The sequence below is a fragment of the Euprymna scolopes genome, chromosome 13 (assembly GCF_053919585.1).
Source record: "Euprymna scolopes isolate OS-2025 chromosome 13, ASM5391958v1, whole genome shotgun sequence".
Classification (NCBI taxonomy): Eukaryota; Metazoa; Mollusca; class Cephalopoda; order Sepiida; family Sepiolidae; genus Euprymna; species Euprymna scolopes.
In genome coordinates, this window is record NC_136494.1 from 98,325,617 (window position 1) to 98,340,890 (window position 15,274).

Below are 15,274 nucleotides of genomic sequence, written 5' to 3' on the forward strand. Positions count from 1 at the left end.
GTGCTAGTTATGCTTTTTAGTGTTTTAACGAATGGCATTTTGCTATATTAATCGGCAATCAGTAAGAACTGTTGACCATTAAATTAAAAAATGTCATCTGAAACGATCTGAAACGGTCGCGTTGCATATTCCTTGATGATCATTGTTTCCTTAGAATTTTTTCTCTGATGCTCTCTGCAGATCTCACATGTCATCACTAATGTTTCTATATCCTTGTGCATTCCTCTCCAGAATACACTGTTTTTTGCCCTCAGTTGACATTTCTTGATGCCTTGGTGTTCATCATGAATTCTTTGTAGTATTATATGTTGCATACTTTTCAGTATGACTATGGACTGTGCCTTTGTGACCATTCCATCCTGTACCGATAATCAATCTTTTAGTGACCAGCAGTTTCTAATTATTTTTGGTGTATTCTTTATATCATCTGGCCATCCACTCAATATCACTTGTTTGAGGACTCTTAGTTCTTTGTCTTCCTCGGTTGCATCTTGCAATTCTATTTGTTTCTGAGCTGTCATGTTTATGGTGTGTATTGTTTCGCATCCAAACACTACTGCTAGCAACTCTCTATGTTGGCGTAGCGTGATTCAGTCTCGGTTAATCTTTTGCTAGTAAAGGCAATGACTTTGTTGTTGTTTATCAGTGCTGCTCCTAGTCCTAGCATGCTTGAACTGACTTGGATGACTGTTTCTGCATTAGGGTCAAAATAAGCTAAGCAAAGTTTTTCATGGATTTGATCTTTTAGCATTTGGAAGGTTTTACTGTGTGTAAGTCATCGTCGTCTTGGTCAGATTCGTCGCCTTCTTTGGTTGCTAAGTTTATTTTTTTCTTTCTGTAGCTTTGTTGCTTGTTAAATCCATTTGGGTGAGTTTGTATGAGCTATTCTCCTGTCTTGATTTGGGAGTATTTTTTTTGTTCTTCCAACCTTGTAAATTTGTTAAACAGTGGTGTAACCCGTTACATCTCCTGCATGTTTTGTTGAAGACATAACATTCTTCTTTCTTTTTTTTTGTGAATCTTTCCACATCTCGTGCAGCTGGGTTTGTTTTTTTAGAGATACCTCGTGGTATTCTTCGTGTTTCCCTTCGTTAGCATCTTTGTACCGCGAATTGTCTTTTGTGGTGGCTTCTGTAAAGTCGAACAGAATGAAGGAAGAAAGCAACCACGTGTCTGCATGTGTTGTCTTACCTGCTGGGAGGATCACAGGGAGGGCAGAAATTAAAAATGGCGGCTGTGGTTTTTGTAAGATTATTGAGCGATGACGTCACCCCCTCACGTGACTGTTTTTCTGGCTGCCGATTACTGATGACGAACACTTGGACAATAAAAGGAGTATGTTCAGAAGATCGAGGACAGTGTGTATCAACTGCATTAGTGTGATTAGAAGTTCGACGTGTGTGTTAATCAACTGCCGTAGTTGTGAAACGAATTCAAGCTTTAGAAGTTCGACGTGTGTATTAATCGACTGCCATAGTTGCGAAACGAATTCAGCTTCGTATGTCTTGATGCTTTCTATGGCTGATTTGAGAGTCAATTCTGGTTTAGCTATCAGGTTTCTTCTTTTGTCAGCACTCCTAAGCCCTTTTATTATTTGTTCCAGGGTGCACTTGTCTTTGTTGTTACCGAAGTCGCATCTGTCGGCTTTAGTTTTCAGTCTGACTAGGTAGTCGTCCACCGTGTCTTCGTTCTGCTGCATTGACGAAAATTCCAAGTGCTTGACCCATTTGTTTGGTTTTTTAATCATATGGGTTTCAAACGCCATGAATATATTTTTGGATATTTCTTTTTGCTCGCTTGTGAGTTGGGCATTTTTTACTAGTTTGCGACCCTTTGGTCCGGTGCTCAGCAGAATGTAATTGTATTTTAATTTTTCTTCAACTTTGTTGATAATAAAGTATGAGGACATAAAGTCGACCCATTCGTTATATGCCTCGTGTTTATTTTCGTTCGTCCAGTTCAGGACGGGCAGTGCAATGTTGGAAGACGCCATGTTGAATGCTCCTTTTTTTTTTTTTTGTATAGAAAATAGTGTACTCACTTTTTTTTTCTTCTTCTTTTGGACGTCGTTACTTTTTAAATTTTTTTTGGGGGGGGTTGTTTGGTACCTGCTGCCACCATGAAATACGTCGTTACGTATATAATTGTAATGAATACACTTAAGACACAAGGCTACGAGTAACTGCTTTATTCGGCCATCTTGGAGGAACCCCTGCCACCTCTACGACTCAATACAAGGGAGGTAATCCTTATAATTTGCAGAGTTATCCTACTGTTACATTACTTTAGCCTCTTTTTCAACTTGTTTATAACAATAGTGACTATATTTCTCCTGGTGACTTTTAGGTACACTGGTAAAATCAGAGTACCACATTTTTGACAAAAAAAAAAGTATAAATGCCAAATCACGTGATATTTTATTTTTGGTGGTGTTTGACGAAAAAGCATACTGTCTTATGAAATTACTTGTTGCCAGATTTTATTGAGTCAATATTGTCTGCCATGGGTCACGATATATACTAGTGCCTTTTATTTTTATTTGGTGTGATATGCATGTTTGTAAAGAAAAACATTAGTGCTTGTGGATATAAGAATCCTCACTAATAAAATTTGTGGAGAGAAGAACAACACCAAAAGAGTAAATAACAATGTTTATCTTTATTAACAACTAATAAAAACAACCGAAAATAAAAAGTTTAAAAGAGAATTTATTGTATGTTAAAATGTCCCAAATGAAGAAGAAATTGTTTAGTTTGTAAGAAGATATTGAATAGACATGTTTATCTGTTGTCAATGTGAATAAATTCGGTAATCTTTTTTTTTCTTTTTTTAACTCACCACTTATCAAGGCCCGGAGGCCACTTAAGGATAGGAGTTAAGTTTTAGGTAGGTGGTGAAATAATATCAGTCGCAGTGGAAACTTGGATAGAGTAAGATTATCTAAATGAATGACTCAACAGGAATTTATTCATATCAGACTTTAACACAAACATGTCATAGTCAGCTAGGAAGTAGAAAAACAGACAGCTCTAGGGAAGAAGCTCTGCTTGTGGAATTTTCATTTAGTTTTAAGCACAGGTACGGTATATATATTATTCCTTAATTGGAATTCATTTTTTGAGATGAGCATAATATATATTAATTTATTTTTATTTCGGACTATTAGTCTCATCTTTATTAGTTGTTTTTTCATCTTTTATTGGTTTGTTTATTCACAACGTTTCGGCCAACTATTCCTCTGGCCTGGCAGTGATGGCTGAGAATGCAGTTAGGAGATTCAAAGTTCCTATCCGTCGCGGTTACCACCTGACGAAGGCCAGAGGAATAGTTGGCCGAAACGTTGTGAATAAACAAACCAATAAAAGATGAAAAAACAACAACTAATAAAGATGAGAATAATAGTCCGAAATAAAAAATAAATTAACAGGTACGGTATGAGGAAAGTTTTTGGCAGTTGTTTTAGGTAGGCAAGTATTTGTTGTAAATGTTTTCCAGAGAGAGATCATAGATTGGAGCTCAATCAAACATAAAATTATCACAACGTCACAAAGTGAGAGTAGGCAGGTGAAAAAGTTATTGCTCACTAAATTTAGAAGACGGTTTTGTCCCCTGTCAAAGCAGGAAAGAGTGCTTTTTGTGGCTCCACCCCAGATGTGGCAATAGTACTCCATCTTAGCCCCTATTTGACTCTTGTACAGGTAGGGGATTGCGTTGTAAGTGAGATACTTTCTGGAGCGGTAGAATGGTTTCCCCCATCTTTTCAGTGATTTTTGGCAATGGATCTGATGTAGGTCTTCTATTTCAGGTCATGGGTAAAGCTCAGTTCCAGAAGTTTGTTGAAGCTGGGTTCAGTAAGCAATGTGTATATGTTATCGCTGTGTGTTCAGTAGTTTGTAAATGTTTCTTTGTGCTTGTGCTGCTTGACTTCAGCTTAGAAACCAAAGCTGATTTTTAGAGATATTCTCCATGCATTTGGTCTAAATGAGAGAGAATGTTGGTGTGTTTGCATTTTTATATTGCACACAAAATATTGTAATCTGACAAGAAGTGAATATTTTGGCTGCAAGGAGCTACTGATTTAGGCCATGTCCAGTTGAAAGCTGATAGTTTTTAACAATATTCACTGTCTTTTTCATGCATATCTGCTATTGTGTAGAAAAGTAATATTTAAAGTTTTTAGTGAAAACAAACAATTTTTCCCCAATGTTCCAGACAGTCATTATGAAGATTTAACTTTATCGGGCTACATATAAATCATTATTATTTTTTTTTTTTTTATAGTGGAGAATTTCAATTTGTATGTAAGTGTGATATAAAATCACTACCCCCCCCTCCATCAGTTGATTCTTTGATTAGTTTTTAACTAAAAGATCCTCCCTCTAAAAGTTCAATGGTTATTTTTTATTAATTCATTTTTTAATAATCTGATAATTTACTGTTGAATCAATAAGACAAGCGCTTTATATTATTACATCATTAAGCTTTGTTTAATAAACGGTTAAATCCTTTTTTAATCAGTAAAACTATTGATGATGAAATGGGTTTGGACACTATTCCTAAACAACTTGTTACACAAAAGCAGATTTTATAAATATCAAATCAATGATCTATAGTGTAGTGGATAAAGTACTTGGTGAAATTCAGTTGTAAGTTACATTTTTCTGGAGGTTGAAGGTTCAATCCTCAATACGGGCAACACTCAAAATGCAATTGCAAATTACTTAGGACTTCTATCCAGTCATGATCGGTAGAGCGAGAGCATGCTACTTCTGTGGGTTAAATTCGAAATTCCATGCAGTTCAAAAGAAAGATTCCTGAGTTTCCAATCTGGAAACATTTTAAGAATATCCATTTTCTCCACTTCCTATTTCTCTTTTCCTGGTTGGCAAAACCAAAGTGTTAGTAATCTAAAACTGGTTATCAAACTTTTGACAAGAAGTCGTGAAGTCTTCAAATTTCCCAAATATCTTTTCCTTTCTACACCTCCTAAAGAATTGGATATCAAATAATGCCATCTCATCCCTTTTTTTTCTGTGTGATAAAATCAGCAGAAATAATGACCAACTTTTCCCACATAAATCTAAAGAGTTTTTGTCCACTAAGTAATGTTGTGTTGCCAGGTTTCTTTTTTCCAAATTCCATCTTCCATTTATTCACCCATTTGATTACATGAAACCAAACGGTCTAAAGTCAAAATCAACTTTGAGAAAAACGTCAAAAAAAAAAAAAAAAATTTGAAATCATATGATGTAAAAGGAATTTAAATGAAAAAAAAAAAATGAATAGTTATAACTATGATTATAACTATAAATGACTTATCTTGTTGACTCCAAAGACAGCCTTTGAAAATGTTTTTTTTTGTTTTTTCTCAAACACTTTGATTACCCATTTTAAGATTTGCCAATTCTGGCCCCCTCCCCCCCCCCCGCCGTATATAAAAAAAAACATAAGACAAAAGCTTAACAATGTGAATTAAAACATTAAAAACACTTTTTATATTTTACTTTTAATTATCAATTGTGTTTGACTGTATTTTTCTTGGCGAAAATGTTTTATTTATTTTTTTAATTTTTAAACATTTTTTGGAACCTTCTAAATCATCTGCATTCTTTTAAAGGCTACCTAGCAAATTTAGGCGAAGTTTCATTTTTTTTATTTTTAAACAAGTAAAAATTTACATCATGTTTTTATATTATGATCTATAAATTCTAGTTTTAAAATAATAAATATTTATCATTAGTACCAACAATGGAAATTAAATTTTTAAAAAATATAATGAAAGAATGCTTTTTGGAATTGGAAGTTATACTTACATTTTTCTGATTCCAGTACTGATTCTGATTTTTCTGATTCCCAATTCTAATTAACTGTCCCAACACTACTAATTCAAACTGTCTTCATATATGCCAAAAAATATTTTGCTCATAACAAAACATTAATTAGATGATGACCTTGGGTTCAGGCATCGTTTTGAGACTGAAGCATCATCTGATGAAGACTATGTTTGCAGCAGGGTATTTTAAGTTTTGTTAGTTTTATATTAATCCTGAACTGAAAATTTCATGCTATAATTATCAGTAAAGTTCAAGGGCTTATTTTTATGGATCCTGTTATATGGCCTTCCAGTCTGCTACTGCTTGAGAGCTTCAGAGAGTTTCTCTCAACCCCACTATATTTACATGGTAAACTGAAGAAAAAAAAATTTTTAAGTGTAACTTCAGTTTGAAATAAAATTTTCTTTGGTCTGTCATGCTTAAATTTGAACTAATATTTTTATCATGAAAGGCGCAAATTGAATCTTAAGAATATCTGTTCTTGCTTGTCTGTTTTGCTAATAATATTCATTCTCTCTTTTCAGATGGCACACCCAGACAATTAAAAGCAGGCATAATGTGAACAAGTTGTTTTTAAGTGCCATGCCTTTTATCAAATCCGTCCATTTACCATGTCGACACTCAAGAGTGGAGATTCCATTGCTGAAAAGTTTGTATACATTTTTATCTTTTATTTATTAGGAGATAAGAGTGGGAACAGTCATGCAAAATGTTGGTTTAGAACAGTTGCATTCCAATTAATAATTTGGATGCAATAACCTTGGCATTTAGGTGTTAAAGCTCATTTAGTCCAAGAGCAATAACTCATCTGTAAAAACATGATCAACAATGTTGGCTGTAGCTGTAAAATATTTTGACTGCACCTATGCAATGATGTAAGACAACTTCCACCAATGGGATCACCTTTTTGGCTATGGATGGCAACCCATCTTGAGCATGTAGTACAATGGAGAAAGAGGTGGCTGGTTACTTTTAATGCATGATCTAAAATCAAGCTTTTATCTTTACATCATCAATGTCCTGACCCTCAGCTGGAATCAATTGAAATGAATAGCTCTCGTTTTGAGGAGGCCTCATGTTTTTACAAGCGTCTGGGTTTGACTTTTATTCCTGATCTGAAATGGAACACATACATCAAATCCGTTGCCAAGACTGCTGAAAAAATGGTGGGATCCTTCTATTGATCCAGTAGATATCTCACTGCTGATGCAATTCTCTATCTATATAAGAACCAGGTATGTCCAAGGATGGATTACTGTTGCTACATCTGGGCAGGAGCTGCTAGAAAGACCTTATCCTGCCTTAATAGAGTTTAAAATAAACTTTGTAGCCTCGTAGGGGATGTCCTTTTCTCTTCCCTACAACCTTTTTCTCACATAAGAGATGTTGCAAGTTTGTTTCTGCTTAATCATTATTTTCATGGCAAGTGCTTGACTGAGCTCCAATCTATGGCCCCTCCCTCGCCAAACTTTCACAAGAAACACTTGTCTAGCTGAAAATGCTATCAATAATTCCTCCCACTCTTTATCAGTGTCTGAACCTAAACGGAGATTCCATGAACAAAGCTTCTTTGTTAGAACTGCACGCCTGTAGAACTGTCTTCCGTTTTCCTGCTTTCCAGCTGACTATAATATGGTTGTCTTAAAGTCCAATGTAAACAAGTTCTTGATGAACTGTTCCACTTAAGTTAACAAATTTACCGAATGTCCATTATTAATGATTACTATATTGTCCAATTTTACTACTGTACACTCTTTAATCCTTATCCTCGAGTAGCCTATGGTGATGCATATGTAAAAAAAAAAAAAAAAAAAAAAAGATGGAATCCGAGTGATTAGAGAGTCTAGGAGCTGAGCAATGCATATGCTCCTAAAATACAACACGCCACTTTGATCCTTAGTTGAGACAGAGATAGTTGATGAAACTATATCCAATCAATTGGTGGATCATGTCTAGTCCATCCCAGATCAGTCTTTCAGTGTAATACCATTTCCCAAGAAATAAGCTATCAAGTATTTGATCTAGAAAGATGTAGCCGAATGTATTGACAGATATGTTTTTACTTAAATTTTCTTTTAATTCTGTTAAATTCCATTAAAATTAATTTTTGAGTAAAAAGAATGTTAAAAGTTCATTTTGTGCACTTTTTAGGCAATTAAGTGGTTTAAGTTTTTTTTTTTTTAGGTGTGGGGTCACTCGGACTTAGGATTAGTAATAGGGTTAAGGGAGTTTTTTGAGGGGAGCACTCGAATTTAGGATTAGTGGGGGGGTAAAATGATTTTTTAGGAGAGCTTTCCACTTAGACATAAGGTTAGTGGTAAGCTAATTTATTTACTAACTTTTAACTTTAAAAAAACAGCCCCCCCCCAATCCCCAAGAAAGAGTACACATAATTTATCTCTCAGACTAAAAAATTGTTTTGGTGAACTGCCTTAAAAAGTTAGAATGACCCAGAAATAGGGGATCAGTTTACATTAAATTTCAAGTGTAAGGGTGGCAGGCTAGAAAATGTAGGAGCAGCATCAGTTCAGATTGGAAAATTGGAGGGAGAGGCGTGCCACACTCTTCAAGTGTTAAAATTGGAGGGGTTGATAAGGTTGGGAAATTCTTGAATTCAGATGGTTTTGGCCATTGGCCACTCATCTCTGAAAGTATCCAAATCTGTCTAAAGTTTTCCTGAAAAAAAAATGATTGATGTAGCTCATCAAAGAGAAATATTTTATGTATACAAGTGATAAGAAAGAATTTTTAGAAAAAATTGAAGTAAATGCTATAATGACCTCTTTCTAAAAATGGTAATTGGATATGAAAAAAGTTTAAAGAAATGATTAATACAAGTAAAATGGTAAGAACAAAGTGTAGTTTCTGTTCTGAGACTACAGTTTATCTCGTCAGTAATTGGTCAGTAAAAGGGAAATTCTTCTAGACTTAAACACTTTTTTTTTTAATTCTAATCCAGAGTGTTTCTTTTTGGGGAACTGAATTTTAAAACTAATATATATATATATATATATATATATATATATATATATATATATATATATATATATATATATATATATATATATATATAACTTCAACCTTTTCCTGACATGTGACTCATTATGTCAACAAACACATTTTCAAACTTTTTCTTTTTCCTGGCATGTGAAAATCAGTTTATAAACAGAATCCCCCCCATACCCACCCTCCTATACAATCCACAGTTCCAGTAAAATTATAATCTACTTTAATCATTTCATATTTATATCGAGCTGTAAACTGTTTTCGAATAATTTTCCAAAAGGTTTAAATGTGGTTTCTCCATTTTTTATCCTTCTTTTTTAGAGAGCTCGCAACTTTTTATAGTTATTTTCTTAAGAGCTCCCTTTTTCCCTTTCTTTTTCCTTTTTCTTTGTGGTGTCAATGGGTCACCTGAGGAAGTCTCATTGACAGAAACTGATGGCTGTTTGTAGTGACCATATGTAACTATTTACCCTCAAATAAATAAATATATATGTATATATATATATACTAGCTGGCAGCCCGGCATTGCCCAGTCATACAATACACTTAAACATATTTTCATTTATGCAGATTGCATATGAATTATTATAAAATCAATCCTCTATTGATTATTATATATTATGAGGATTAATTTGCTTGGTGGACTAATTTCCAAATAAAATTTAAAAAAAAAAAGATTAATGATAATGTCGTTCATCAAATTCCATCTGTATTTATAATATCACGTCAGCTGATATTTGGGCTTGACAATGAATGCCCTGGAAAAATCACTTCTGATTACTGTTAAGTTTTAAAATATGAAAACAAAGAAATGATTTGTGGTGATTTTAAATGGTACCTCTTCTTTTATCACAAATTGAACCCATTAATAAGAAAGAATTAAAATAAGATGGTGAGATATGCCTGGGCTTGAACTGCGAAGTTTTCAATCTGTAGTGGAATGCTCTACCGCTAAGCTATATCTCCAGGTTATGATAAATCTGCTTTTTTTTTTAAAGAAGAAATGATTTGCTAAGATTTTATTATCTCCCTTGGCTAGTGTAATGTAAAGTATTCCCCTGTAAAAATTATTCTTTTTTATCTATGAGAGAGAGAAGCTATTTTAAAGATCGGATTTTTTCGATTTCTGATACTTATTAGATGAATTTCCATACAAAACATATCTAAGAACACTGCCAGACATATAAATTAGCTTCATGTGAAATTTGCAAAACATAGGCTCTGCCGTTTCGGAACTTATGAGGAAGGAACTCACATACATACACACACACACACACGCACAAAGTGACTTTTCTATAATAGGAGAGAGTCATAGACGATGAAACATGTGTCAGTGGATAATTATATTTTAAAAATAGTATATATATATATATATATATATATATATATATATATATATATATATATATATGATAAATTCCACAGCCAAACAACGTTGCAGCCCACAAGAGCCATGACAGTCAACGAACCGGAAGTCCATAAATATAATATTTTAAAAACTTTACAAAAGATCAGAAAAACCTTAGATTTTAAACCGGGGGTTCCAATGGTTTTCTGACCTTTTTGTAAAATTTTAAAAATAAATATTATGCTCTTATATTGAAAATCTTTTTCTTTATAATTCAAGCACAAACAACACACAATTATATACACACACACACATATATATATATATATATATATATATATATATATATATATATATAAAGGAAATGTTAGCAGGCTATCACAATGCAAGGAATGAAATGTTGTCGGTGTTAAGGAAGGAAGACAAAAACAAGTCATATTATATAAATATATATTTATTTGGAGATTTTTTTTTTTAATATAATTAATAAGGTTCACTTGAAAAAGTACTTGATATACTGTGTGATATACTTGATATACTATGTGTGATATACTTGATATACTATGTATGATATACTTGATATACTATGTGTGACATTAATCCATAATATATTTTGAGGAAAGTCCTCTTTTTTTTTTTAAATGGCGGTTATTTCAAATTTCTATACAACTTGATGTTATCAAAGGTAGTAAATCACAAAATTTTCCTCGTGATGTCTTTGTGGTTATACTGCATTCACAGCCATCCGATTCCCAATATAATCTTATGCCTGATGATACACGTTATTAGTTTAATAACAACCCAAACATGATAAACAGATGAAGTGTAACTATTAACAAATTTATTTAATAACTTACAGATTAAATGGTAAAGTAGAAGGCGCTGGATGCATAATGATTTTAAAGTATGTGATAGACGCATTTTGTTTACCTCTGAAACTGTCATGGCTGATGTGCACTTTTCCAACGGAAAAACTGTATTATTTACTAGCAGTTCAGCCCGGCTTTGCTCAGGCCCTATGTACTGTTCATACCTTTATGTGCATATGTATATATATATTAAAAGTTTGAATCATGTCCAGGTAACCTACATCTAAAATTTCAAGTGTTTAGACCCAAAATTAGCAGAGGAGTTTGGTAGAGTCTGTAAAGGTCAACTCTTTCAACTTTCACTTCTTGGCAGCCAAATGTTCACCCAAAAACTGATTAAAAAGCTTGCTGCATGTCTGAATACACTTTATGTAAAATTTCAAATGTTTAGACCCCAGATTCGTTGAATAGTTTGCTAGAGACTGCAAAGGTCAGATCTTGGACTTTGACCCCTTAGCAGCCGGTCCTGTTGGTGGGGCATTAGAATACACCGACTGCTGCCCTACAGAGGATAAAAGTCCCTCAATGGGGGTCCTGGATATGACCTTAAACTATATCCAGTGGTGAGGCCCCAGCTTGTGGGCTTTAGGGAGTGTGGAGCCACCCTTTAATTACCATTGCTCCCAGGTCCAGTCTGACCCAGAGTGGTAGTACCTGTTAGGGTTCCAACTATGGGTTAAATAGAAACCGACTTGAAAACAACAAATATATTCTATTAAAAAAATTTTCTTCAAAATCTTTGGATTCGGCATTAAATAACCCAAAAAGGGTTGATATGCCGTAAAACAAAAACAACCAACTAACCAACCCTTAGCAGCCAAATTTTGGGTCAAAAACCGATTAAAAAGCTTACCCTATGTCTGAATACACTTTATGTAAAATTTCAAATGTTTAGACCAAAAATTGGCTGATTAATTTGGTAGAGACTGCAGAGGTCAAATTTTTTTTAACTTTGACCCCAATTTTGACCCCTTAACATTTATAGTTTTGTGCTTGAATCAAATTAAAAAAGTTTGATCCATGTCCCAGTAACCTTTAGTAATCTAAAATTTCAAGTGTTTAGACCTAAAATTGGCAGAGGAGTTTGGTAGAGTTTCAATGGTCAAATCGTTGAACTTTGACCCTTTGACAGACAAATTTCTGTCTGAAAACCAATTGAAAAGATTTTTCCGAATCTCAATACCTCTTATGTCAAATCTTGAGTCTGTAGGCTGAAAATTGACATAGGTTGGTAGGGAAATGTACACACAGACAATTTCACTTTTAAAGATATATAGATTTATTTATTTATTTTTTAGGTGTACCTGACACTTACCCTTCAGGTAACTGCCCTTCTTGTTTGTCTGAAATAGGCACAGGTTATATGGAATTGCATCACATTCAACATCTTTCCAGCATACAGAACAAGATTTTACTTTTCTAATATGGCATCTATAATGTCTGACAAGTCTGTTAAAATTCTAATTACTCCTATACTTGTGGGTGTGGCTTTTAATAGACCTAACAGTTGAACCCAGCATCGGCATAATATAAAATATATATTATTTTTATTTCAGGTATTATTCTCACAACTGTTTGGCTAATGGACCCTCCGACCTTCTTCAGGTGCATCTTGTCAAACTTAGGGAATCTAGACAGAATTTTGATTGATTGGTTAGTTATTTTGTTTTATGGCATATCAACTCTTTTCGGTTATTTAATGCCGACACTAGTAACTCTTAGAAGAGTTTATGCTTCAAGTTCTCATAGTTGTATCTTCAAATATTTTTATGTTTGTTTGTTTAGTGGCATATCGACCTTTTGGAATTAATTCACGCTAGAGTGGTTGCTTTGTAAGCAAATGTTTGCTGTATTTTATTTGTAATTTATGTTTATATAATGTTGATGTTTTGTTTGCTATGACATTAAGAGTTCTTGTAAATTTCCATATTGGTGGTAAAAAATTTAGATTTTGTTGTATGTTCCAATTTTTTAAAAAAGAAGTCCATGATATTTTTGGTTTCGATTTCTTTAAGTAATTTTGAGTTGAACTCTTTATGGGAGTAGATTGTTTTTATTTGTCAATCATGACTGGATACATATGCTAAGTATATATTTTTTTTAATATCATCTGCAGTGAGGATTGGACCTTCAACTTTCAGAAGACTGTCACTTAGAACCGTTTGTACTTAATGGCTTTATCTGTTGCATGATGAGTACATAATAGTATAAAATATATTATAAGATTTTGTTGAAATTTATTCACGTCTTGTGTTTATTATTATTATATGTTACAATATTTTTTATATAACGGGAGGGTATGATTAAAAATTGGAAGGTTCTACTTATAGACACTGGCGATAGAAGCTGACCAATCAAATGGAGCCATATTCTGATAGCAACCAATCAGAAACTAGAATTGCTTCATAAAAATATTGGACTTGTTAGAATTCCCATACATAATTTTTTTGTTTCCACACAAGAAAGATCTTTGCTCTTTGCCTGCAAAATTTTAAAGTTCAAGATTTATACAGATCAGCTACCCATCAGAAACTCTTCTGTATTTAAACATGGCTTTCAATTCAAAAATTATATGACAGCAATTACACAATAAATATAATCTATCAAGATCATTTAAAACAAATTAAACTCGTTAATGCTATTTCATTATCACTGTTAAAATACTATTGATGACATGGCATTCTTTTTCTTTTTTAGATTAAAATGAAAATAAGTTAAAGTATTAACAATAAACTTATGGGAGTCAAATAAAAGAATTTTACATATTTAACTCAAAATTTAGTGATCAGTGGGAGTGTTCTTAGATAGGTTTTGTATCGGAATGTCTTTGGTAAGTATCGATAATCGAAAAAATCCAATGAAAGAAAGAACAGCCGATTTTGACCAAAATTAACACCTTACACAGCTCAACATCACAAGTGCATATGAAAAGTTTTATTACTGCATAAGCCGAAAGGCCCACCATATAGAATCAACTGTAGGTTCTTTGATATGATAGGGGCAATTCAAAATAAATGTTTCTGTTTAGAGCACAATTGAAGCAGGATACTTGACTTTTGCATTTTAAACTTTTATTCAAGCTATTATATATAATAAAATTTTTTATAAAATCAACAGTAGATTCTCTACAGTGCAATGTAGGCTACTATGTATTGTGGACTAAGTCACTGCGAGAGGCATGTGAAGCGTTCTCCCAGTGCACTGCACTGTGTCCGCAACCAGAGCTGGTAATCAATCAATTTGATTGAAAAAAATAGGCGATTTCATTGGTTTTTATATTATTCGTTAATTGGAATTCATTTTTGAGATGAGCATTATATATATTAATTTTATTTTTATTTTGGACTATTATTCTCATCTTTATCTGATAAAGATGAGAATAATAGTCCGAAATAAAAATAAAATTCACCAGTTTTGTTGATAATAAAAATATGGAAGTATGAAGCATTCATTGATCATCATTCGATCCTGGGCAACGTTGGATCTCGTAATAAATCTTAAGTTAAGCAATTCATTTTTCTTATTAATATGACCATTCTCAATTAACTTTTGCCAGGAATTCAGTAACACATCTCTGCTTCTGATGCATGTCCATGACAGAAGGGTTGCCTTCTTAGAATCTCATACCATCAATATCTGCAACAGATAAAATAAAAAATAAAAAATAGAAGGCTTTACTTTTGGAACGAACTGATATGAGGAGAATAATGGAAATAGTATTCCGATGAGATAGAGAGTTAAAAAAGGAACAAACCAAGTTATGTGTTCATCAATGTTTCATCTTTATTGCAAGACTTCCTCTGGATGTATGAAATTAAGAAAACAAAATGCCAGTACAAATTTTTGAAAATATATTTTTGATGTAATACGAAAGGCGTGCAATAAGTAATGCCCCTGACCCACTTCCAATTGTCTGATCTAGCTGAAATTTTGCATGTGCAAGGATTTATATCTCTACGGGTTATGTGGCAAATTACAGCTCTGAACTAGTTGTGGTTTCTGTTTTATAGGTGTTTGAACTGAGTCTTGTGTGAAATGGAGCCTGTTGAATGTTGAGCAGTGATCCGGTTTTTGTATTTGAAAGGGCGCACACCACAGGAGACTTTTGATGAAATGAAAGAAACTTATGGTGATAATGCCCCATCATATGACCTTGTAAAACGCTGGCATCGTGAATTCAAACATGGCCGGAAGTTTGTGGAAACAGCTCCCAGACC

The 15,274-nt window shown here is 33.3% G+C and overlaps 1 protein-coding gene across 1 annotated transcript in view; it reads left to right on the forward strand.

Annotated features, from left to right (window-relative positions):
- Positions 1-15,274, forward strand: part of LOC145292104 (serine/threonine-protein kinase Nek10-like) — a 150,866-nt gene that overhangs the window by 14,912 nt on the left and 120,680 nt on the right. Inside the window, exon 2 of the mRNA XM_080138192.1 lies at positions 6,359-6,483. Within this exon, the coding sequence (XP_079994318.1) occupies positions 6,446-6,483 (38 nt within the window). The 5' untranslated portion in view covers positions 6,359-6,445. The remainder of the gene's footprint in view (positions 1-6,358; positions 6,484-15,274) is intronic.